Raw genomic sequence first — 27,555 nt, forward strand, 5'->3', positions numbered from 1 at the left:
CACCTCTCCAAGATCAGTAATATTCAACTTGTAAGCACACATGAACTCCTGGTGAGCTCTTGTAACCGTTCTTCTCTTGTTAAATGTTGTTTTTTGTGGAATTCTTTCCAAGGGCATTTGTCGGTATTATGCAGGGTCTTAAAGGAGATTCATAGGGCAAATTTCCAGAATGTCAACGGTCTCTAGAGTTTTAATTCTCGATGATACAAATTCGATCACTTCTACCTCCATTGTCTATCACTCAGATAAGTAAGCATGAGGTCTATTATCATTCAATGATAAATGTGTAACTAAATTTTGTAATAATAATAGACATTAACAAAGTACCCTTTGCTACGAAAGACACCAAATAATTTACATCGATGGTCTTTCTTTTACATGTGTTTAGGTTAATTTATAATAATTATGGTTTCCAAATGGAGAAAGATTGGTGTTAAGGTGAGTTTTTTTAACATGCAGGAAGTTTCATTATACCAATAATATGGAACCCTTAGACATCGTCTTTGGAAGTATGAACCATATCATGAGGTTGTTTAGTTTGTGCAAGATTTTACGTTATTAAGCATCTATTAGTACCTCTATAATTTACACATATCAATGATCTTACCAATCATTGGTTACGACAGAAAACATGTTACTTATCATCTGGTATTTTGCATTGGAGTGTATACATGGTATGAATGGTCCTGGGTTGTTGTGATTAATGTATTAATACTTTCATAGAAAAGATATGGTTCATATAAATTATGATCGTGAAAAAATATACCCTAATAGTAATGGTTACCGTGGAAAAAAATGTTACTTAGCAACCATTGCTATGGTGCTTATTAGGTCTACCTAAGGAATATTCATCACATGATGAATCTATGGGCCAGATTTAATTTCTGAGCTATTCTGAGTAAATCATATTGATCATATTCATCTTAACAATAATAAACAATTTGTTGCTATGGAAAATGGTCCCTTAATAGCAACTGTTGTGATACAAAGAAACATGCTTCGGGTTAAAATTTATGCAACACATTGTTCATGAAAATGTTATTAAAGTCCAATAAAGCTCAGTTACTAAGGTAAATATGTTACCTAGCAACCGTTGCTATATTTGGCAAATTCACGTTGGCAGCCCGTGCTAAAAATGTTTACTCTAACTTTGTGCCAATTTTCATGCTTTACCATTTTCTGAACTTGTTTTCACCAATCACCTAGACTATTATTATCTTGAGTAGGCTTATAATACCGTAATAATTTGATTTTATATTGTAATTGTTATTGTAATATTTCTTGATTCTCTGGTTATATCGCTTATTATTTTTTTTTTCAATTTTTTATTTTAGTTGTAAAAAATCTATCAATTCAGCTCTAAAGCTGAGATGACACATTCTTAATCAATCTTGAATCTTGAAAGTAAAAAAGTTTGCTGTGTCTACATTTTTTACACAATGTTAGACAGAATTTAGACGGTATTCGCCGTTATTTTACCCAACATAAATGAATAACTCATCTCGATAATAGGTATTCATTAGCATTACGGTGTAAATCTATATATCCAAAATATAAGCATCCGCTCCAAAACAGGTATTGCTTGGTTTAACCTATGACAAACTATAATATTGGTGAGGGCTTCCTACCGTTATGAGAATATGTCTTGTCGTCGTAAGTATTAAACGAGGAAATGCCATAGGCCCAACAAGAACCTGAGGAGAGAAAATAAAAAAAAATCATATCAACGTGTTCAGCTCCAGGTATCTTGAAAACAATCGACATTTTCAAATGATTTACAAACTTTAAGGTCGATTTCTTGAGATTAATTATTGTTTTGTTTTATTGGGAAACACTTATTTCTCAAACCACGGTCCGCTTACAGCCACTGGTTAAACCAAATCAAATTTTGATATAATCAAGTTTGGTGACTCGGTAATATGATTTCAATGAGAATACAACGATCTCACACTTTCATTCCCGTAAAATAAAAAAAAAGAACGCCAGACACGAAAGGCCTCGACCTGAGAGAAACACCAACAGCCATCGACACCTTTTCAAACTTTTAAGTGTTAAAGCAGTCCATAAGGCATTTTAATCATCACTTCGCAAGCGCTTTCTTGCGCTGACAATCTGTTGTCAAAGCCATTCAAGACAAAGCAGCCTTGGGCGAATATCGGTGAATTCAAACAGCAGTGTCGTCCCGGAATCTGGACAAACGACATATTTGCCATTTTTCGTCCGGTCCGAATCCATGGCAGATGGGCTGTCCCGGGCCAACAACTTTCGACGATGACTTCTAATCTGTCCATTGTCATTTGACGGGCTTTTTCAATAGCTTCTCAACGTTCCAAAAAGCATTTGCGAAGTGGATGCTACAATACGCTACAATAGTACGTCAACTGCCCCTACTCTTAAAAAAGGCCTACATTAAGTCGTCACGTTTTGAATATTTACCTTCTGGTGCCAGTGGAATGCACTGCCAAAACGCTCCTTGTTTACAAAGGCTGAAATTAAACAACAAGAAATCGAGCAAATTTAATATATATTACTCAATCATTTCATTTTACTGCTTGAAGGGATAATCAAAACCTGGTACATTTGATTGTGAATTGATTGTTTTTGTTTTGCAGAAAATATGAAGTTGGTGTAGAGTAAAAAAAAAACAAGAACACCCGAATAAATACAGGAAAATCAGATATAACCCCTACGGGCCCATTTCATGATGAGTTGAACATTTTGGTTAACATTGCCATTATGGCAAATACCATTTTAAACTCTGCAGGCAACCAAAATCAAGGTTTCCATTGTAGTTTGAATTCGAATTCATTAACAAACTTCATTCATATGGCATGAATATTTCTTTTATTTTAAACTATTTACAATGATAACATAAACAAAAACATTCATAACTGCATGTCGTATAAATCAGAAATACATCAATACATAGATTTCCAATTATTATGATTAAATACATCTATGTACAAAGAGAAATGACGAATTGAAATTTAACATAAAGAAGGTGTAGCATAATGCAATATATATAAGTTATCTAATTATCAAATACAAATCAGGAAGTAAATAAATGTAAAACGTTAGATTATATTTGACAATAGTGGCTTTGGTGGATTTTAGATAGCTTGAATGAAATTTAAAAAGAAAAATGTACTTGATGATAAAACTCACCCCTTTTGTTTATAATCGCTTCGAAGAACTTGCAAAAATTAAAATTTTTTGAATAATAGCAAACTTACCATAGTTGTTAGTCCCCTCGTTAAAGGTCAAGTTTACTCCAGAAAAATGTTGATTATTTTGAATCAATAGAAAAAGTCGAACAAGCAAAACTTCATTGAAATCGGATGTAAAATAAGAAAGTGACAACTCAGTGATATGCAAATAAGAAAACTGATGTCCCTCACCCATCTTATGATTGAATTATGCATTTCAATTTTTACAGATTTGACAATAAAGGCCAACTTGACTGAACCATAACATGTTAAAAACAATGACAATTCCACACTTTCAGGGACAAATAAATCTCTATTTCTAATGGCAAAGAGGAGAAAAGCGGAATATTTCATATTTGATATAATAAAATAACAAAATAGATAGCGAGTAGGTAGTGGACAACCAGGGTGTGCATATAACTGTTTTGTTATATCCGATTTCGATGAAAGTTTCAATGTTGTGCTTATTGGGTTTATCTCTTTTTTTTTCAAATCAACATTTTGTCGGGATGAATTTTTCCTTCAAGTACACGCGTAGATGTTATTAAATGACAGCCTTAAGCAAACTGGAGGTAGGATCTTTTCGTAAAAATGATAGTGATATCTTGTGCAGACTCTTTTAATGTGCTTGAAAGTGTGTGTGTGTGTGTGATGAAACATTACCATTACGTAGAGCAGGTTGTTGCTAGGATCATAATTGCAACAAATGCAGAGCAAAATCGCTCCCATCATCACCATGAGCATGATTAGGTGTATTATGAATTTTACACTTTTAAGAAAAACGAACATGGCATGTCTGGCAAATATTCTTAACAAGTGGAATGCCTCTGGCCGTCTCACCTGCATCACGCGATTCAACATAGCAGTATTGCTGACGTTGAAAACTACTATAACTCGCACAAGATGTTCAGTGACACTTGGTTACTCTTATTTCCACGTTTTATGAACTAGACCAATACACTTACAGAGATAGGATGGTAATTCAACAAATACCCCCAATGTGGCCAAAATTCATTGACCTCACATGACTTTTGACCTTGATCATGTGACCTGAAACTTGCACAGGACATTCAATGATAATTGATTACTCTTATGTCCAAGTTTCAAGTCAGATCAGATCAATAAACTTGCAAAGTTATGATGGTAATTCAACAGATACCCCCATTATGGCAAAAGTTCATTGACCTTTGGCCTTGATGAAATGAACTGAAACTTGCACAGGATGTTCAGTGATACTTGATTACTATTATGTCCGAGTTTCATGAATCAGATCCAAAAACTTTTAAAGTTTTGATTGTAATTCAACAGATACGCCCCCAAATCGGCCAAAGTTCATTGACCCTAAATGACCTTTGACCTTGGTCATGTGACATAAAACTCACGCAGGATATTTGGTGATACATGATTGACCTTATGTCCGAGTTTAATGAACTAGGTCCATATATTTTCTAAGTTATGATGACATTTCAAAAACTTAACCTCAGGTTAAGATTTTGATGTTGATTCCCCCAACATGGTCTAAGTTCATCGACGCTTAATGACCTTTGACCTTGGTCATGTGACATGAAACTCTAAAAGGATGTTCAGTAATACTTGATTAACCTTATGGCCAAGTTTTATGAACTAGGTCTATATACTTTCTAAGTTATGATGTCATTTCCAAAACTTAAGCTCAGGTTAAGATTTGATGTTGACGCCGCCGCCGCCGTCGCCGTCGGAAAAGCGGCGCCTATAGTCTCACTCCGCTATGCAGGTGAGACAAAAACTAGACCGAGCAAAAAATTTGACTTCACTGAAAACGATACTTTAATTTGTAATAGATTTTGACATTGTATTAAGAACAGTATGTACTTCATCTTCTTTCATTTCCTTTCACCTTGGGGCTTGGTCATGGATTTTTTTTTCTTAATATTCATTAATCTATTCATTTCATCTTTTATTTCATTTTTGTTTTCAATCTTTGGACGGGGATAAGTACTTTTGTACCCCCCCCCCGAATCCATTTGCCAATGATCGTGATCAACATTGTAATTGAGTACTCACCACATTTCATCTGATCTAGTTGAGACTGTGTTGACTGGGAAAGTCTCGTTCCCGTGAAAACACGGACAATCCTCGGGTGCTATACATTCGTTGTTAAATTCGTCAAGTACCGTTCCGGCCGGACATTCACAAGCGCCTTGGCAGTCCTCATCACCTTCTTCCGGACAGATACGCGAGTTCTGATTAGCGCAGGTCTTCCCGCAAGCACACGAGCTATACTCTTGGTCATACTCGCAATCTAAAGAAGTCCACAGGAGAGAAGGAGGGGAAGAAGAATGAGGAGGAGAAGATAGAAGAGGAGAAAGAGGGGAGGAGAAGAAAAAGAAGAAGAGGAAGAAGAGGGGGAGAAGGAAAGAGTAACAGGAGGAGAAGACATATAAAGAAAGAGAAGAACAAATGAGGATTAGAGGAGGAGGAGAAAGAGATGTGGAAATGGGAAGACTTTGATTAATCTAATATATATGCATGTATGATGCTGAATATTCAAATATATCAGAAACACAATAGGCGTATGTTCATTATATCGATAAAAATGATCGAATATAATGGGTTTTTTCCAGGAAGAGTATATTCAACAATATTCATTAATTCAAGGTTCAATGAACATTTACTGAAAACAAAAAAATACGATTTTTCCAAAATATTTTAGGCAAGTATGTTTCATTTTAGGAACTGAAATTATCCTATGTTCGTGACAAATTAACATGCTTCAATGATTCGATTAAACATTCACGCTTGGATGAGCATGTGGAATGTGAATAGCTCTCTTTTTACATTTTTGGAAAAAAAATGCAAGGATAACTATAGATATCTGTCACAAACCACGCATAGTTCATTTGATATTTATGAAAAACCCGATGTCTAACGCTTCAGTGAGTACACAATATTCGAAAGTTATGCACATGAGAAGAAAGTTCAAGGCCTTGGCCCCACTCTGCCGTATCAAATGATTATCTTAGTGTGCTCGCCTTTTTTGACAGTGTCACTCTGAATCCATGTGCGAAGTTTCATGAAAAAAATTGGCAAAAGTAACACAAACCGTGCATGAAACAAACCCTCATTTCACTTATGTTAAAATTTTGATTTTCTCTCTCATAGACATTATGTACATTGTGGGTGCATAAGAATAAGTGAACCCCTTATTATTCAATGTGGTAGAACTTTTATTTCAAAACTCTTTTTAGTATTGTCATTTGGCAGTTATGTTTAACAACATATGGGCAGAATTCTGAACAAAAATGAAATCTATGGATGAGAGAACACGCATCAAAGGGAGAAAAGTGCATATTTAATGTCAAAGACTGGTTTTGAAAGGTTATTTAGTGAATAATGGGGGCAAATTCGCTTTTAAATGTGACTTAATTGTTGTTGTTGTTATGATAAATCATTTTTATCACCACACTCTTTCCAAACTATTTACACTTTCATGGTTGAATAAGCACACTTGAAAACTCGGGGAGGGGATGAATACTCTTTATATTGCACATATATACATTCTTTTCCTAACAATTACTCAGGATCGTTTAAATTTATGTAAGAATCAGTGGTGGATCCTGAATTTGAAAATAACAAGGGCAAGAAATTGGGGGAGGGAAAATACTCAAGCATGGTCATGGTGTTTAGTTAGGTGACAGTGTACACTTTTTAAATGTTGCATCATTCAATACTTCTCCTTTTCTCATCTCGTCTTTACACCCATCTTACCCCCTCCCCTCCTTGTCGGAGATGACCGAGTGAGCGATAACCCCCCCCCACCATTAACACTACCATTGCCTTCTCAGTCATCGTATTCAAGACAGCATTCCATGAATCAAATAATAAGTGATATTTTACTGACATAATGTTATAAGCTACTGAAATCCTTGCATCTGATTGGCTAAGAATATTTTTTTCAGTACAAATCCCTGACTATTTGACTCATGAAACACCCATCAGATGGGTTAACGTACCTGTGCAGTTCGATGAATGACAATCGTAAGTTCCTGAATGACAGGTGCTGAAATACAAACAGAAATAAATTAATACTATTAATTGTTTACCTGATCAGTGGCGAATAGGTGCGCCTACCCCGAAATGCTTAAGTTGTTCCTTTTCATTGATTCATAAATAATTAATTTGCTTGCAATGAGGCCTATTCGCATTTTCCATGTTTTCAATAAACGTGAAATATTAACTCTTAACATGCAAGGTTGAAGACCTACAAAGCATTGATGATATGATAGCACCATCTTTGATAATGATAATTGGATTTCTACAGTGCGTATCAAAAAAGTTTACACTTTGAAAAAGCTTTGGGAATTAAAAAATATACAACATATGGGTATTTTTTTCATATATAATCTCGGGTTTGGGTCTTATCTATCTAATGAAAGTAAAAATTTGGACAGAATGTCACACTTGAGTGAGCACTGTCCATTTTTGTAAAGCTCACAGAAATCTGTTTGCGCAGAATCGTTTTCACGCTTCGTAAAGGAAAAAGGGCAAAATCAAACTTACCCTGCGAAAAAAAATCATCCATTTCCTTGCACTTTTACTTAATTGAAAAAATGGATACATTCAAGTATTTTGTGACAATTTTGCCATCCAAATTGAAATTTCAACACTTAGTAAGCACAATTACCTTTATTTTATTTATTTATTAATTTTATTTTCAGGCAAAAGACATCAAGAATAAGTACAAGAAGGAGAAATTACCACCGACTAGTGCCTGAGGATGACTAAAAGAAAAACTAGTTTCTGTTATGAAGCTCTCCTCACTAATCGGGGTTTACAAAATTAAATATACAAGAATAAAATCGGTATAAAATAACAATATACATGTATGTTTAGAAACATTACTTATTCAAAAAAAACCTAACAGTAAAGAGTGTTTGTTTTCATGTGTAATTATAATATCCAGTCAATATGGAATGTTCGTGTATTTATTTAAATAAACAATTATCAGATATATAGTAAAGCCTGAAGAGGTGGAATTGTATAATATATTGTAAAAACGTAAATGTTACCATATCAGGAAATAAATAACAGACGAACTTGACAATAATTATCATGCTACAAAGTAACACAAAAAGCAAAAATATAGTATCAAACTTATTGTCAAATACATGTATACAATATTCAGAGATAGATAGAAAGAGAGAGAGAGATGGGGAGGGAGAGAGAAGAAGTAGAAGAGGAATAAAGAGTTTAGAGAACTGGGGTAGAATGTAATGAAAGAAAGAGAGGGAGAGGAGGGGGCAATAAAGAGACGAAGCATGATCGACATACAAAAATCCGCATGAGTACAGTTGGTAAACTAGCATAGGAATAAATATAATGAACGGTGCAAGAGCAAGTAATTTCATGGCAGTAATTAACAAAATGCATAACAAAGGGTACAATATTGAAACCAAGTATATAAGGCTAAATACACGCCATTTAGCCTGCAAAGAATGAGAAAAACAAAGAGAAGTAAGATGAAGGAAGGGAAAGAAAGACCCTTTACCCTTTTTGTGCCAGCTGGAACGGAGAAGATAACTGAATCTGAACCAAAGATATCTCCAGCATTTTTGTCAAAAAGTTTGTAACATTTAAAGTGGGTTTACATTTCATTTTTCATGTAGTCGTTTCTCTACACTTTTCCCCGAGCTAGACAATGATTAACAAAATGAAATTGAAGCCTAAGCCATTTCATGTAAATCACAGGTCAGTGTAAAGCAAATATCGTCACGACGGCCTCGGTGTGTGTCCGAGAGGGGGTAGGGCGTGTTACAACCGATAATCATGATAATTGGGACCTTTCGCAATCCTCACCGACGCTAATATTGAGGTCCCCTAATACAAAAGTTAACGCTTAATCATAAACTTGATTTTTAGGATTGATTGAATATATAGTCAATATAATCAAAAGTAGAAAACCGCTCTACAATCAATGCTAAGCTTTGTGTTACAAGGGGGTTACAGGCCCTACAGGTCTGCTTTTCGTGTGCAAAATCCTTTCCCGCGACACCCGCACCATACATACATGTATATTACGACTGATGGCTGGACATATTCGTAAAATAGATGACATGGATAGGAAAATGGTTTTTCAAGCAAATCGAGTACATATTGAGTGAGGAAAAACTTACTGAATGAAGGCTTAGATATAGACCATTACAGTCCATCGAATCAATATTGCATTTAATGTGGATTATTGGTGGATCACTGGCAATTGATTTCATGGGTCAGATCAACCTCTCTAGCCGAAACCATTTCATGACGATTATCCGCCTTTTTCAGGACGGGCGCTCGTAAATTATTTTCGGAGTTTGTGAACGCAATTTTTATTGAATTATCCGCATTACTCTTAGGCGGCTAATTGGAGTATAGGTTTATGAAAAAAAAGGGTATCAGACTAAATGATAGTAAACAAAACGGCTATAAGACCAACTGGCTATTAGACGAGATGGTAATTAGACGAAATGGTTATTGGACTATGTTGATGGTTGACTAACTAATGGTTGACGAACTGATATCAGACCATGCGATAATGGGGAAAAGGGCAGTAAACGAAATGGCAATAAACCGATAAATATCCATACAAAGAGTTATCCTGATTTCCAACTCACTTAATTCTCTTTCTCGCGTCTCAAAATACTTAGTGTAGCTCGAGTCCTGAAGAAACTACCGCTGCGACATTATGCGTTGCGACATGTGACGACACTTTTCTACATTATGCGTTGCGACATGTGACATAATGCGTTAGAAAAACTACGACATTATGCGTTGACTGCGACATTATGCGTCGGACGCTCTTGGCATATTACATGTCGAAATCTGCGACATTATGCGTTGGTGCGACATTATCGGTTGTAACAGGGCGCAATGCACTGTTCGAAAATCCACGTGTTATTTATGATTAAGGTCTATTTTATTCGCATAACTATTGCAAAGTCCTGCGCAAATCATTTTTCACTAACTTTTCAAAAGTAAGTGATGCTCACTCAAGCGGAAATATTTTTCGACAGTTATATCGCCATTTGCTTAAATGGATCTGTACCAATGTTAAAATGTAGCAAAATCTTCAGGATATTACAAATATGTAATTTTACAGGATTTTTTCAAAGTTTAAACTATGTGTGATACGCACTGTATAGCGCTTTTTCCAGAGGATAAAAAACGCTGTTGATTGCATAAAACAAGTTAAGGTTTATGGTTATTTAAGTGCGTTTTATGTTTTATTTCATCTTCGGAGAGCAAACACGTTTTTACACGGCGTTTTCTCGCCCATGTCAGTAGGGCTGTAGGCCTTATACGCTTGAAAGTCCACGAAAGATGTACACTACGGAGTTTTTACTCAGTGGTGTGCAACAGATTGAAGGAAACAAATGTGTTTTTTTAATCCTGCAAAATGACAAGGAACAGCTGGGAGGTTTTTGTCGAAAAAATTTGAACCGGAAAAGCAACTACTACTGCTAATAATAATTCTACTACTACTACTACTACTATACTACTACTGCTACTACTACTAGTACTCTACTACTTCTACTACCATTACTAGTGCTACTACTAACTCTTCTACTCAACTACTATTACCACAACCATTACTACTACTATACTACTACTACTACTCTACTACTACTACTCTGCTACTACTACACTACTACTACTAATACTACTACTACTCCTACCATTACTACTTCTACTGCTGCTACTACTACTACTACTTCTACTCTACTACTACTATAAAAACAACGATTACTACTACTACTACTCTGCTACTACTCTACTACTACTACTATTACTACTAGTACTACTACTAATAATATTACTACTACTACTACTACTCCATTCCTACTTCTCCTATTGTTACTACTTCTACTACTACTACTACTATTACAAAAACTGCTCCTTCTACTACTACTATTACTACCAACCAGAAAGTTTTTACCCAAACAAATGGTGTCGATACTGCCAGCCGGCGAGGTGTCAGATGGTCCGCGTGTGCGCAGAAAAGGGCCACTGCGCAGACTCAGGGGACCTTACCAACAGATGAACAGAGACTACCGTCGCAATGAGGGTCTCACAGGACTAATTCATTTCCCAAAGACTCGTGTATTAAAGGGAATTCAAAAAAAATAAGCAGGAAATTCGAGGTTGAATGTTTATTTCCAGTGGATGGGATAGATGTCTGTCATTCCATATCCGACCAATAAGGGGTATCTCAACCGACCCATTATAAAAATAAATCAGCATTTATGAAGACTACAAATTCCTCACTTCAGAGAGTAAAATTACCCTAATTCTTCCGCAAGTAAAAATATAGTTCCATAGTGGTGATATATCGTTCCAAGTTGAAAAAAAATAAGTTCAGTAGATACCCTCCCTAGAATCAGTGTTAGATTGTCAGTCATATTCATTCATTTTTGTCAATCAGCAATATCAAATTTAAAAATTGAGCAATGGGTTGGGTCGAATGAATATCTTTTGCCTGCCAGTTGTGATTAGACCCGTGCAACCTGAGCGAACAGTTTGACACCTTGGCTACAGATTCAAATTTGAGGTTACTAATTGTAAAGGAAACTTCATGATGTGGCGTGCGCGACGACTCCAAGTTGAACAAGGTCTTGGGAAGTTTTAAATCATTGAACTATGTTTTTTCAAAAGATGATGTCCTTACCAAAGATTACACCCCAAGTAGAATTCAGATCCTGGTTGCTTTAATGCATGGTTTTCAGTGATGCATGGACACGCATCTGGTTCCACGCATTCTCCAGAGTAGTCATTAAAGATCTACAGAGAAATAAAAAACATCCGAATATTCCATTCTTTATTATTCTGATTTCAAGAGATTCAATGTTTAATATGCATGCATTCATGAAATTATTTCATTCTTTTAAATAATTCTCGTGTTTATCCTGTATTCGAGTCTACATCAACAATATAAGTAAATACTTGTTCAGGGTGCTTTTCGAAACCGCACGGTCGTGCCTGGTATCCACTCATCAATGGAAGTGCCCCCCCCCCCGGGAATTCAAATCTAATCCCCCATTTCTGGGGAAAGTAAAACATAATGCCCATTAAATTGTGTGCTAGAGGCATATCGCTTGTTTAGGAGTAAACAAAAGAAAGACAAAAACCGCAAGTACGTGTACAGACGTATACATGCTGTGTACATGATGAACGCATGCGAAATTGTTTCGGCTGATGAAGAGGTGATCTGACCCATGGAATCAATTGCCAGATCCACCAATAATCCACATTCCACAATATCGATTCGATGGACTGTAATGATCTAAATCTAAACCTTAATTAAGTAACTTTTTCCTCACTCAATATGTACTCGATTTGTTTGAAAAAAACCACTTTCTTATCCATGTCATAATCTATTTTAGGTCCTGCATTTCGAATATCTCCAGCCATCAGTCGTAATGTACATGAATGTGTGATGCGGGTGTCGCGGGAAAGAATTTCGCACACGAAAAGCATATCTGTAGGGCCTGTAACACCCCTGTAACACAAAGCTTAGCATTGGTTGTAGAGCATTTTTCTACGTTTGATTCTATAGACTATAATGTACAATAAATCTTAAAAATCAAGTGTATGATTAAGCTTTAACTTTTTATGTTAGGGGACCCCAATATTAGCGTCCGTGAGGATTGCGAAAGGTGACAATTCAGGGTGAGACAGATTGTGGTAAGACAATGTCGGATGAGACCACACGGGTATTTTATCGAGACAATACAGATTGAGGCTATACCGGTATTCGGTTGGATTGGGACGGAAGTTTGATGAGACGATATTTTGGTCGTAAGGTAGGTTCGGATAGGGCCTGGATGAAGCAACACATAAATAGTGTAGGACCAAGCGATATATCCGCCTGTGCTGTACCTTACCTTGTCAGGCGTGCAATAGCATCCGGGATAGCAGGTCTTGTCCTCAATGCCCACAATTGAAACATGATGGTCACTGCACATACGATGTTCTGTATGTGGACAGTGCAGCAACACCCGATCGACAGGGCAGTCGGGTTCTGTTTAAATGATTCAGAAATTAAACAAGGCGCCATTAATAATTATCCAATCTTTATGATAATAATAATGATATATATAAGCAATAATAATAACAATGAGAATAATATTAATCATAAAGCGTCAAATTTACTATAAAAATTGCTCCATGTGCATAGAGAGTTTTGAAACTTTTATGAAGGTTCAAGAAGGTTCATAAAAAATTTTATGCGGCCATGCGAGATCAAACGGTCTTTCGTAGCAGATTTTTAAAATTTGGGAATGTTAGGAGATCAGATGTTTATTCGATGAGCTGAAGAACTCTTTGGCATGTAGTAATTGAAAAATAAAAGGTGGTATTTGGGGTTTTGATCATTATGCCTCTATCATTACAGTAGCCATGCCAGAGTTGACCTCAAGACCTGTTAAATGATGTCATCCATGTGATACCAAGTCACAGCCCATTTTATTTCTAATAAATGTAAAAATGGTCGATGTTTTCATTGACTGTCAGGTGAATTGTAAATGCATCCCAGTTAGTGGGTAGGCTTTCAAACCTAATTGATGAAAATAGCCTAACCGCTAACTGGGTACTCTACTTGTTCATATTTAATATGAACAAGTAGAGCCCCTGGTGGCGTTTTTTAGGGGGTGGGGGCCTTTCTTTTCAAGCAAGGGTTGATTCAATATTATCACATACAACTTTGTAGAATAAGTGTTAAAAAGCCTAACGTTACAGTGAAATAAAATAAATACGCACGCACCCCCCCCCCCCGATTGGCCACCCATATACAGCTGAAGGTGGGTCTCCCTGCACTGTAAAAACTGTGGTGTTAAAACTGACACCAGTTGGTGTTAATAGAGGACCACACCCTGAGGTGTTAAAACTACACCCTAGAGATTAAACACACTAAAAAAATGAAGTGCTAATTCAGCTCTTAAAGAGCGTGTATAGTGACTGCACTTCGGAGTGCTGATTTGAACGAGAAAAATTAGCACTCCGAAGTGCAGTCACTATACACGCTCTTTAAGAGCTGAATTAGCACTTCATTTTTTAGAGTGCATAACACCAAAGAGTGTAAATATAACAACCAAAGGTGTTATAATAACACCTATGGGTGTAAAGCTAATACCACCAATTTAACACCGGTGTAAAACAACAGGTGTGGTCCTCTATGTACACCGATTAACACCACAGTTTTTGCTGTGTGTTACAACTTACGGCATTCAAGAGATCCAGCCCAAGCGATTATTTGCCCCTGGCGGGCACATTCTTCTATATAAGCTGCGAACGAAGGGCATGTGTTCTTGAAAACGTCCCCCGTGGTGGCAGTGCAGCCAAGTGTCTTGCAGTCTGATATATACTTAGCGGGATCTACAACACCGTGACAGGTGTGGAAAGGCTGCTTGGACATCAGGTCACAACGGGCGGTTACTTTTAAGTGGAACACCGCATCTAACCTGCAGATACCCTGTGGCAGATTGTATGATGTCAGCTCTTTGGACAGGAAGCAAAAAGCTGCCCTCCATTTTTCCCCAAATAAGATGAGATCTGTGGTGACCTCACTCGTCGGCAGAGTCAGCTCATCGTTGATAGCACCGTTGAATAAGCCACACATCCCAAAAATCTGCCCAAGGATTTCAAGTAATATCATTGTCAAGACCAAATGTATGTGGAAAATTACACTGCGGGAATTTGCCTCCTACACACAATGATAATGGGTGATTCACTAATTATCTTGTGCAAGAATCTTGTTTGCACGTATACCAAGATTATCCGGAATTGCTCTTAAACACATATTCCTTAGTGTTCAAGCATCAGACCAGATATCTGTTATTTGAAAATACATTCTATGTAATAAACAACATTTCACATGTTAATGGTTTTTGCTGAAGAGGAGACCGGTACACCTCGACTGTAAAGTCCCGGAAAAGACTAAGAGAAAGTGTAAAGAGGTAGAAATGAAATGGAGATACGAGAATGTCGGCCTTTTCCGGGGCCTTTTCCCATCTACCCAATCGTCTCTCACCCCTCGAACTCAAGCTAGCATTTTATCCCTTTTATTCAAATTGTTGTATTCTTTCAGTCATTTAAAGGGATGCTATAGGCTGAAGATATTTGTACTTTGATAAAAAGAGTAAGATTCACATAGTTAATGCTGAGAGTTTGATCAAAATCGGATAACAATTAAAGTTATTGAATTTTAAAGATATGCATTATTCCCGTGAACGGTTCTAGGCATGTCTTCATGAATATTCACTTGGTGGACTGATGATGTCATATCCCCACTTGTTCTTTTCTATTTTATCATATGACAAGTTCAGCATTTGACACAGTAGATCACACTATCCTAATTGAAAGGCTTAATTCATTAGGTATCAAGGGGACTGCCCTTGCTTGGTTCATATCCTATCTATCAGCAAGATCTCAGTATGTTAGAATCGGAAGTTCCATCTCGGGTTTAACTAATCTGAAGTTTGGGGTATACCCCAGGGCTCTGTAGGAGGTCCACTGCTCTATTTCCTCTATATGCAACCAATTAGCAAGATATTTCGTAAACATGGCATAAGATACCATTCATTTTATGCCGATGACATACAACTCTATTTCTCTTTTCAACCTTCAATGTCGTCTGACCCCTGCTATCACAAAACTTGAACCATGCCTACAAGACCTTAAGACATGGCTTGTATCTAATAGCCTGAAATTGAATTATGATAAAACAGAATTCTTAGTACTTGGATCGAGGTTTATGCTTAGTAAACTTGACTTTCAGTCATGTCATGTCCATCTTGGTAGCTCTTGTATCACTCCGTCTAAAACAGCCCCTAATCTTAGAGTTATATATGATCAGGAAATGTCAAATATCAACTACGTAATTTGAGTTTCATCAAAAAGTCACTGTCTAAACCTGCAACCGAGATACTTATCCATGCTTTGATTTCCTCCCGTTTAGATTTTTCAAACTCATTGTTCTGTAACCTCCCACAAAAAGATTTGACAAAACTTCAACGTCTACAAAACTCTGCTGCCCGTTTCCTAACCTACACTAAAAAGTATGACTCCATCTCGCCAATCCTCCAGTCCTTACATTGGCTGCCTGTTGGTAAAATAATCACCTGCAAAATTCTTTTACTAATACATCATACAATTTATTATTTCTTCCCCACGTCTCTTAGCAGCTCTATCTCAAAATATCAGCCTTCACGTAGTCTCCGCTTATCATCTGATGCTCTATTGCTCTAGACACCCAAAACAAAACACAAATCGGGGGACCATGCATTCTCTGTTATAGGACCAAAGCTATGGAATCAATTGCCTCACCAATTACGCCAAATTTCATCGACAGAAACATTCAAGTCCCAGTTGAAAACTTATTAAATCTCCCATTAACAGTTTAATATTGTGTTTATTTAGGAGAATTCAAATTCTATTCTTTTTTGTTTTCTATTGTTGATGTGTTTTTTGTTTATTTTCCTTGAAGCGGCCATGAGCACCGAAAGGTGGACCTGTGCGCTTTATTAGTAGACACCATTATTATAATTATTTTTATTATTTCCATGAACTAAAACAACTGGATTGACAACTGATTAAATAGTTATCAATAGCTGCTACTTATTTCATCATAAAGGAGACACATCATTCACACATGTATGACAAAAATGAAACAATTATGATTTCAATAATATAAGAAAAGGGAATGTGGGGATGTGACATCATTCATCAGCCCTCTTAATGAATATTCTGACGACGTGCATATATTAACTGTTTTCACAAAATATTGCTAAACTTTAAAATACAATAACTTCGTTATTTGTTATCCTATTTTGATGATTTTTTTAGCATTTTGCTCTGTGAATTTTACTCCATTTATTTAGATATAAATATTCTCAGCTGGAAGCATCTCTTAAGGACTGTACTAATATCCTGAAAGATACCCTACTTTCTAAGATCCTTTTCTCTTAGTCCTTTTCAAGACTTTACACAAGGTCTACAGTAAACACCTTCCGCAATTGTTCACATCACCATGAAAACTTCAAACATAACCTTGATGATTTTGTCGTACTAAATGTCAGACAGTCTTACCATTTCAAAATCGAATATTACCGTTTCACTTATGGATCTCTGCTTCCGGAATACAAACGATTTTCCGACTTACACGAGGTGAGGGTTTAAGTCGATTTCGTGACACTGGTGTCACCTTCTGAAAACTATTTTTTAACTGGTACACTTTTAGTATCAGACACTCTAAGAAATTGTTAATTGGAATGAAATGCATCAGCCAGTTTATGAGGAAATGGTGCAACGAACTGTGCTACCTACCTTGCCGCGGAGGCTGCCGCTGGCTTTTATTTCAAGATCTGATTTCCAATCCCACATAATGGTGAGACCAAAGTCTGTATTGACGAGCAGGTAATTATCCATAATATTTCTCACCACAACCCCAATTTTCCCCCAAAATGGCAGTTGCATATATAAGTTCCGAAAACGCACACGTCCATCTGGATGAAATCTGCAGTGGGTATAAAAAGAGTAACATGGCTGATCCACAACGTGCTTGGCGTAAAGAGGATCGTACCAGAAATGAAACTCTTATATACGCAAATTACCGTGATTTGCATGACAAGCGAAATGTTCAAAAGGTAACGATAACTTTCTTATTTTACATCCGATTTTTATGAAAAGTTAGTTATGCTTGATCGATTTTCTTTTTTCTTAATTCGAATCAACTCTTTTTCTGGGTGTACCTTGCATTCAATCGAAGACAAAAACATTTGCGACACTGTGTTATGGACTTTGATTCACTTACCTGAAGACTTCCGAGACCCCTGCATCTTTTATTGTCAGTTTTACAAACGGTGGACATAAAGGTGTGCCATAAGAACATGTATGGCCAAGGCTGAGCTGGAAGGTCTTGGACGGTGCGGAGTTATCGGTAGCAGGCAATGGTTCTATCAACAAATGCTCGCAACTCTGCAATGGGACGGAATCAAAAGTATCCGTTACATTTTTACTCTTTTTGACTCTGAAGTCGTAGTAGTAGGTACACTTCGTAATCCTAACTCTGCTCTTTCTCATTGGGGTCTGTTACTGCCTGTGCTGCAGACAACTACAAGTTTACCTAGATCGTTTTTATGCAGGTTCGTGATTTCATATGGTAGTACATGCTGTCTTCTTGATACTGTCTTCTTAAAAAATCTGAAAGGTGCCACCTGGCACCCTTTGGCTTTTTTTAATTGACGTAATAAGCCACACCCATTTTTCACATTTGTCTTAATTATGACTTTTTTATTTTACAGAATAAATATATTTAGTATCAACTATCAAACATATTTCGTTTCAAATCTAAGCTACTGAAAATTTAAATGTAAATATATAGATCGAATTGCATTTAAGCCATGAGAAAACAAATGTCCAATGGTGCCCAGGTGGCTCCCTTTGGACTCTCAAAGCAGAGACCCTCTTCTACTAGTTTCAGCACACAAAAAAAATTATAAAATGAATGTATACTCCATTAGACGGTAATGTTGATGGTTCTACTGGACCATTGGTTTGAGACCCGTCTACATCAAATTCCATTCCTTCCCGAGGAAGGGTCCGCCCGCCGGTGTTTCCTGGTGTTTTTGTTATCCAATACTACACTCATCAGTTCGGGCTTAGAAAATTGCATTGTTAAACGATGTATGTAATGAGTAGTTTCAGCATAGAATTACCAGTCGACCTTACCTCAGTGTTTTGGAATAGCTGGCCATCAAATGTATTAAATGTAGTTAGAAATTTCCCTGTAATCGAGCACGTTCCAGGACAGGAAGTATCATTCCGAAGACAATTCCATGACCCGCCCATGCATTCGCTGTATCATTGAAGTGAAATAGCAATAATATTCCTGATGATATCATTATCATTAATAATAATAATGGGGATGATGATGCTGATAATGGTGATAGTAGTAATAATGGCTATATAGTTATTGTATAGAGCAGAGGTGCTGATCCGGGGGGGATCGCCCCATCAATGAAAATATTGAAACGATATGTTTGCCCCCCCCCCATTAATTTTGCATGTGCAAGAATAAAATAAGATTGTAATGTTACACAGAAATCAGCAAGCGAGATTGAGATAAACAACTCGTTCTTCATTTAAAATCGTGCTAAAAATTTCCGATTTTCAGATTGGAATATAAAGAATTTCAGCTCGCGCTTCGCGCTTGCGTTATTTCCGAAGCGAAAACCCCAAACTTTTCATGATTAAGTAGGTGAATAGAATGCCCCGTTTTCAGTTCTAAACCTCAAAGAAACTCCCACTTCGATTTGGAATAATCTTTTGTTGGATATTTATCTTGTTCTTCAAAAAAAAACCCATTAAACTCATTTTTTTCCAGATCAGAATATCAAAGTTTTCAGTTCGCGCTTCTCGATCTTATTGTTCTTTTAGAGCTTAATCCTGCCACCAAAATGCTTAGAATATCAAGCTTTCAGGTCGGAATATAAAGAAATGTCAGTTCGCTCTCGGCACTCGCATTACCTGTGTAGTAAGATATGTATCCTCCTCATGAGTTACTACAAACAGACTAAACAATACTCTTTTGCTGTTTTCAGGTCAGTAAACTAAAAAATTCAGCTCGCGCTTCGCGCTCGCATTATTTTGTTGGTTAGATACATGTATGTGTCTCTTTCTTATGAATTATATATATTGTAAAGAAATGGATGAAGAGAACAATGGTAGACGTAGCTTAAATCAAGGTTCCCCAGAGCTATCTACCCTTTGGAAAAATTGGTTATGCCGAAAAAATGTCTCTGCCGGGAATCGAACCCGGGCCCCCAGCTTTTAACGCCGGTGCCTTAACCACTAGACCACAGAGACGGGCTAGTGGCTAGGCCGGCCGAGATCAGATTGACCGTCAGGAAGACAGATTTTCGACACTGTACCAATTACCTTTGTCGGGTGAAGGTGGGTTTTGAACAATGACAAGCCGTCATGCCTCAGCTGGATCAAAGCTATTGCTTCGATACAGTACACGTATGTGAGAAAGTATACAAATGTGTGAAGCTATACATGTACAACAGCTTTGGCAACTCTTTTATTTAAATATTGTAAAGAAATGGATGAAGAGAACAATGGTAGACGTAGCTTAAATCAAGGTTCCCCAGAGCTATTGTTGAGCCTCATCAAGATTTATGCTTAATTACTTGCCATGCTATTGTAGGTTTGGCAATGAGATGTTTCTGTACAAAATTCTGCCCAATTTTAGTTGGAACCTGCATGCCGCGACAAGATGAGCATGATTATTTTAGTGAAGTTATTTTGCCTTCATGCTTGTCATTATTTCGTTGCTAAACGCAGCTTCAGAATATATGGTCCAAAAGGCAGAAGTACGAAAGCGTGGGAAGAACAAAAAGCAGTGAGAATACTAAAATTACTGGGATACTGAAAGTACTGACATCACTGAGGTAATGAAAATACTGGAAAGAGATAGAATCACTAGCGTACCTATGGGGGGCAGGGGGCAGACAAATGAGTTTTTGGTATCCTTTCTTCGAATTGTTTTTGCTAACTCATGTGCGAATGAATAATAATTCAAGTAATATCAAATGAAAAAGGAGATTCTAAGCTTTACATTGGTAGGTCATTTGTCTATTGTATTTGTGATTAAGTTATGATAAACCCTCGCTTAATCCCGGTTTCGTTTTTTCTGGGACGGACTGTATAATCTAAGTTACTGAGAAGGAGCGAGGAGTCAAAAGTGAAAAAATCGTTCTACACCTACTGGTTTTATACTACAACTGAAACAAACCAGTTCGTCTGGAAAGGAGGTCGGTTCGGCTACACACATACACACACATATAATTATATACTATATTATATATATATATATTTAGAGAGATGTGTGAGAGAGAGGCTTTATGTGTGTTTATTTATTCATACATGTCATGTATATACATGTATTCATTTATATACACGATAAAACATGATCAGCATGTTAATACCGCTTTGAGTATCTATACGGTGCTATTAGCAGCACCAGACAAGCACCATCCCATATGTGCCCGAGTATTTGAAAGGGTGATCGTAAAAGTACTGTTGTCGCTACTGAACACTTGTGGTGAGGACTGTTATAGTGTGGGCCTGGTGCAGACCAAAAAATCATAAATTACTGAAAAAGATTTAACCTGTTTTTCAGAATGCTAATGATGCAACCGGTTAGAGTGACAGCAAATTTATATTTAAAAAAATGCATATAACTATTTTATATAATGAAATGACAATAGAAAATTCAAGATTGGGAAATCAGAAGAAATCAAAACATTAAATCTAACTGTATGAAAAATTAAAATTAATGAGATACATTACCACGTGCTGCATTCGATGTCGGCGATGTCTCCTTTTGCGTAACGAGTCCCATCATGAATACAGAAGCAGTCCGTCTTTGGAACACATGAATCAGTCTCCTCATTCCAGAAGAACTCTGCAACAGAAATTAAAAATATTCACAATTATGACTTAATGTATTGGCAAGGTACGTAATGTTTGTCTTCCATGATTGAATAGTTATGTTTAAATTAATTTTTATCATAGGAGTATGAACGCATTTGGGAGACGACTGTGTTGGTGTGGGAGGGCGCGCTTGTGTGCGTTTTCTATGTGTGTGCGCGCACAGTAAATTATACGTAAACAATACATTCAGCGGCTTTTGACTGTGTGTATGTGCGTGATTGATAGAAAGTATGATTTTATGTCTATATCTATATTTCTCTCTTCATACACATATTCAAGTAAATATACATAATTATAGTACACGCTAAGGAGCTCAATACACCATGATATGACACGGGTGATATTGTTTATTGAACGACAATTAGCATGTGCTATGTGTTGTATAAGATGCATGGGAATCGTTTTCTTCAAGGTATCATCGATACATCACCCTATGAGGTTTTGTACACAAAATTGCTGGTATATGCCACGATCGTGGCCATATACTGGATTAATTGCAAGAAGAGGGCAATTAACCAATCGGAAGCCTTCTCTCATACTAATAAAAACAGTTTCATGCAGTGTTAATGTGTGATCACAATGTGTTCACATGACTATGTGAAAATAGTATTCAAACCGTTAAACTGCTCAAATTTAACAGTGTGGAGATATTTTACACTGTGGACATCTCGACAGTGTGACTGTTCACAGCGGCTTCACATAGTCGACTTTGTAAATATGTGATTCACAGTGTTAAAATGCTCTTATTTCACAGGTGATTTCACACTTTGTTCCACACCGAGAACACACTGCAGGGACACAGTGATTTTTTCCAGTATATAGAGACGTTTATGGAAGAAAGCGTATAACGTAGAAAGCGGAGTCAAGTGACAGGATTCGCATGTAACACTTCTAACACTTTATGGTATGTATATTTTGGGTGGTTGTGTGAGTGTGAGGGAATCCACTTCAACCTTTTCTCCTCTCCTTGATGCAGGCTTTCAGTATAAAAGTATGACACTTTTTGATGAAAGTGTCATACTTTTATACTGAAAGCCCTGCATCGAGGAAAAGAGAAAAAGTTGAAGTGAATTTTGAGTGGTGCATCGTCTGGAAAACACACACACACTAGCGATTCTATAGTATGTGAATGTATTCTTAGGGATTTGAAGGAGGGTTGAGGATGATATTACATTCTTTGTGTGTGTGGTAATTATCATTTGTTTACTACACATTCATGAATAATGATTATTTCGATCCTAATTATCATTCAAGTACTTTTTTTAGATGTATGAATAAAACCAAACATACACGCACACATTAAACACAAAACACATGGACATGTATGATTAAAAAAACAATTCCTACTGGTAGGTAATATCAAATGAGAAAAAAAATCGAAATTAAAATATCATCAAAATTAATTGGAAGTAAACAAATACAAAATGTTTGCATAGTATATAAAAAAAGCGGTGCGCAACTGATAATTTGTTTCATTTATTTTTCTTTTTTCGCCCCTGAAGGGGCACGTATTGACAAGAAATAACTTGGCAAATTCAATTCCATGATCGATTTCATGCTGAAAAAGACATTTGGCCTTTTTTTTAAATAGTGCCCTTGGGGCAAAAAAATGGCCACTCTCCCGAAAATACGTTTCGCCTCTTCTTATCCAACAAACTATGTAGATTTCATTATATTTGAGCAATTGCGCCTTCTGGCATTTAGAGTCAGGTAGACATGCATTAAAAAATTATATACCCCTTTCCAATATAGGGCGTGCCCTTTTTTCCCTGTGCCTCCCCCAACTTCGCCCTCAAAACCCCCACTCTTTGATTATCTATAATCAATAAATTATTGATTACTGACCAGAGGGACAATCGCACCCGTCGACTCCTCCTTGGTCAGAGCAATCTTCACTTAGTTGCGATTTCTCACACGTCTTTGGACACTGGCCACCACTTTCCACATAGACCTTGCCATCAGGACAGGATACCACTGTAAAAAAAAAATTAAATAGTTGAAGAATTTTTTCAGCATCAATTAGGAGAAGAACAAGAATAGACATGATTCCTAAATCATGGAAATGTTTTACTTATTGAGCAAAGACTATTCCTGTCAACCTTAAAGTCCTAGGACTATCCTAATTTATGAATCATGATGTGTATGAGCGGACGCTTTGACAATGTTTAAGAGGGGGTATTTTGGCTAAAAAAAATTCAGCTTCCTCTATGTGCCACACCAAAGACTTGTGTGAGACCTTCAGATTTCAAACTCGGAATTGAAATTGGAGATGAGAAGTGAAAAAAACTATGTGAGATCAGCATTTTTCAACCACACTGTAGCACCATTACACAGTGTAGAAATAATACGCGAATTCAGCACTTTTAGGGGTTGGGATTCTGATTATACTTTACAGCAGTGAGAATATACATGTGACGTGTTACATTGATGAAGTGCTTATTTAACACTTTGTCATAGACCGTGTGAGTAAAAAGAAATTCGAAACCTCATAAATCATCAATTTAAGGGGGGAACGAAAGAATGCATAAACCTTATTAAGGCTGGAAAGAATATCTCCACCCAAAGAATCTGATACCATATTTATGCGGTATGTCTTCACGCTTGGATAATCAGTGGGTATTCTTTGCAGTGATGTAAATTTTGATTTGTGCCAAAGTAGAGCATGACTGCAATGAATGAATCCACATGCAAATGATATAATAATCCTATATGAGTTCTTGGTTATATTCCCAAATTCCTTTTTATTTTCAATGAAATTGATTAGGAAACTGATATTAAGAAGTGTTTATTATATACATGTAGCTATAATGTAAAGTAATTGAAAGGGTGTTTTAAAATTGATTTTAATGCAACCCTCGTTGGATTATGACATCTTTGACATCTAGATTCATTCATTGCAGTCATGCCTTACTTTGGCGCAAATTAAAATTCACATCACTCCAAAGAATACCTCCTGATCATGCAAGCGATACCACATAGATATGGTATCAAATTATTTGGCCTAAACATGTGTACATGGCCTCATTATGTGTACATGGCATATTCCCCCTTACAATGGGGATTTCTGATTTGTCAAGGTGGTTTTTTTTTTACTCACACGGTACATATTGCTAAACTTCGCCAGCAAAGATTGTGAAAGTTTATTCATTGGATACAAGATGTCTGGGCCCCGTCTTACAGAGTTACGATCAATCCAATCGACGACAACTATGGAAAGCCAGCAACGTCAACATCCAAAATACATGTTTGTTCAAAATAATTTCTAGATAAGATGTACATTCATACATTTACTGTTTCCTTGACAATTCTGAAATCTTGTCTTTACTTTCATAGGACTTAGGCAAATTTATGACATTGATGGATTTCCATATATTAGAGAATGATTGGATCAATCGTAACTCTTTATAAGAAGGGGCCCAGATCACTACTAAGAATAAGTCCGATTCTCGAGAGAGATGCTCTCCCGCATTTTGGACATGAGTAGGATGAACAAAGGGAGAAGCTTTTGATATTGAGCATTGGCCTTTCCTTTTCTGCGCCTTTTCTCCAGATCGACACAGTTTCTTGCTTCAAAACAGGCGGCTACCTATGCATTGCCTCTATGCATGCCGGCTTCTTGCATAACCTTCCTAAGAGTAATGGTTTACTTTGCACAATTTTAGATTTAGCTTTCAGTGGTGTTCGAATTTTTTTCGAGATGCTCCTCTCTTTCGCTTTCCCGAGTCGAGTTCCCCATATAGCATGATATTCGTTTTCCTCCACCCTGCAGGTAGGTCCAGTCTAGCATAGCTGGATCTGAATGGGGGAATGGTTTAGCTATTAGTGATGCTTGATCTCTTCAGTATCTCAATGTTTGCCACACTTTCTTGCCAGTGAATCCTAAGGCCTAAGGATTCTACGAAGACATCATTGCTGGACGCGTTCTAGAAGGCGTCTGTGGCAGCGATACTAAGTCCAAGACCCAACCTCATACAGGAGAGATGATGGTTCTTCCAGACCATCTTGTGTTGTCTACTAAAACAATAGACGCTAAAGAGAGCCTTTGTCGACCTCATTGTCAAGTATGACATAATTAGAGATAGTGCTTCCAAGATACGAGAAGTAACTAAAATGGTTCAAATCTGTGCCCGATATGACTGGAGAAAAGTAAGATATTTCAATTCAGCTACCTTAGAGCTTTAACGCAAGTTGGATCTTATCTTTATGTAAGTATCCAAGCATTCTTGTTCTTGAGAGTGGTTGTCCCACCCCTCTTACTTCCCGCTTGTCCTCCAGAAAGATAAGATATTAGTATGCGTACTTCTACACATGTATTTTTGGAAAGAGCCGTCAAACCTGCAACGACGTCTTCGTGAGTAGAACAGATATGACTTTTTAATTTAAAAGAAAATACTACATAACAATAATGCTTACCACAGTCGTGTGAAGTCCTCCAATCTACAGCGTTGCCATTAACGATAGAACACATTCGGTAATGCTCGGCAAGGGCCAAGCAGACTCCACGGTCGACGCTTTGGTTGGTAGGAGAGGCATACATCTCGTAGTCGCAAATACCTTTGTAAATCGATCTGTCCAGCCCACAGTCTTGAAATTGGCTTGTATTAGCGAAGTGATCGTTACATGAGATGCTGTTTTCTGGCGGTGAGATAAGAGCATCGACTGGTGTGCAGTCTGAAGATACATGCTGGTACGTGTTACCGAGGGCAGGGAAAGTTGGGGTAGCGCCGACCCCACTTCCCAAGATATGCTGACTTTGGGCGTCATCATTTCCACATAATCCATCAACCTGCAAACAGAATACATAGTCTAATTGAGACATTTATCGACACATCCGATAATCCCAGTCACTGGAGATGAACTAGGCCTACACGATTGCATTACCTATTTACATAAAGAATTCTGACACAAGAATCCCCCCCCCCCCGAATTTCCCGAAGATTCTGATGAACTTTCACGAATACTGACCCGACACCCAGAGCTTGTATATCCCTGAATAAAATGATCTATCCTAATACTTTGTTAACATACCCATTTGTTACTCCTTTCTTTTCTTTTTATACGAGTGTACTTTTTGTCAAATCTGTATAAATTCAAATATTGCATACATCAAACAGTAAAAAACCAAACGAAATAGTGAGTGGCATCGACTCTCTCATTTGCATATCACTGAGTTGTGCATGCAACTGTTTTGTGAAAAAAAATATGCGAAGCCTTAAAAAGTCATCACTTTCTTATTTTACATCCGATTTTTATAACGTTTTCAGCGTTGTGCTTATTTGATTTTTCTCTATTTATTCAAATCAAATTTCTTCTGGGGTGGACTTTAAAGTGAACTTACCCTGTGAACCAGATTTTCAGGGATGTAGAGATACAGTCTCTCCCCCGAGGCATACTCGATTCTTATTCCTAAAAACAGAAAGGAGAAGATAGGAGATGAAATATCAAATAAAACAATATTTAAAAAAAAAGGTTTTCGGAATGTATCGTGACTGTTGATGTCGAGTGGTTTCTTGTAGATGCTATATTATAGCACGGAATTGGGAGTAGACACTACACGAAAGCAACCGATGATATACCGTTCAAATTTACGAATTAGCCCAGATCAGATTGGGACCCGTAACACAAAGCTTGGCAATCATCGTAGAACGTGTGTGTGTGTGGGCGTGTGTGTGTGTGTGAGGGTGTGTGAGGGAGGGTGTGTGAGGGTGTGTGTGTGTGTGTACGATTGATTGCATTGACTACAATGTACAATCAGCCATGAAAAATCAAGCTTATGATCAATCGCTAAACTTTGTGTCACGAGACTCTGGAGTCGGTTTCGTTCTTGTAACCAGGGCCG

The 27,555-nt window shown here is 37.1% G+C and overlaps 2 protein-coding genes and 1 non-coding gene across 3 annotated transcripts in view; all 3 read right to left on the bottom strand.

Moving 5' to 3' along the window:
- Positions 1-23,584, bottom strand: part of LOC121426614 (mucin-2-like) — a 64,482-nt gene extending 40,898 nt beyond the window's left edge. Inside the window, exons 1-12 of the mRNA XM_041622971.1 lie at positions 23,562-23,584; positions 21,573-21,687; positions 18,948-19,074; positions 18,031-18,194; positions 17,544-17,733; positions 14,442-14,847; positions 13,106-13,242; positions 11,890-12,002; positions 7,199-7,245; positions 5,250-5,487; positions 2,437-2,486; positions 1,629-1,694 (exon numbers count right to left, since the gene is read on the bottom strand). Coding sequence (XP_041478905.1) covers positions 1,629-1,694; positions 2,437-2,486; positions 5,250-5,487; positions 7,199-7,245; positions 11,890-12,002; positions 13,106-13,242; positions 14,442-14,847; positions 17,544-17,733; positions 18,031-18,194; positions 18,948-19,067 — 1,531 coding nt within the window. The 5' untranslated portion in view covers positions 19,068-19,074; positions 21,573-21,687; positions 23,562-23,584. The remainder of the gene's footprint in view (positions 1-1,628; positions 1,695-2,436; positions 2,487-5,249; positions 5,488-7,198; positions 7,246-11,889; positions 12,003-13,105; positions 13,243-14,441; positions 14,848-17,543; positions 17,734-18,030; positions 18,195-18,947; positions 19,075-21,572; positions 21,688-23,561) is intronic.
- On the bottom strand, positions 20,013-20,084 carry TRNAL-UAA. The gene has a single exon. It is a non-coding gene; the product is annotated as a tRNA-Leu (tRNA).
- Positions 21,569-26,567, bottom strand: LOC121426615 (von Willebrand factor-like). Its single transcript, XM_041622972.1, has 3 exons — positions 26,130-26,567; positions 23,562-23,690; positions 21,569-21,687 (listed from the first exon to the last, which is right to left on the bottom strand). The coding sequence occupies exons 1-3, from the start codon at positions 26,533-26,535 to the stop codon at positions 21,569-21,571; spliced, it is 654 nt and encodes a 217-aa protein (XP_041478906.1). The 5' UTR covers positions 26,536-26,567.
- Between the last annotated feature and the right edge of the window lie 988 nt (positions 26,568-27,555).

The sequence above is a fragment of the Lytechinus variegatus genome, chromosome 13, assembly GCF_018143015.1.
Source record: "Lytechinus variegatus isolate NC3 chromosome 13, Lvar_3.0, whole genome shotgun sequence".
NCBI lineage: Eukaryota > Metazoa > Echinodermata > Echinoidea > Temnopleuroida > Toxopneustidae > Lytechinus > Lytechinus variegatus.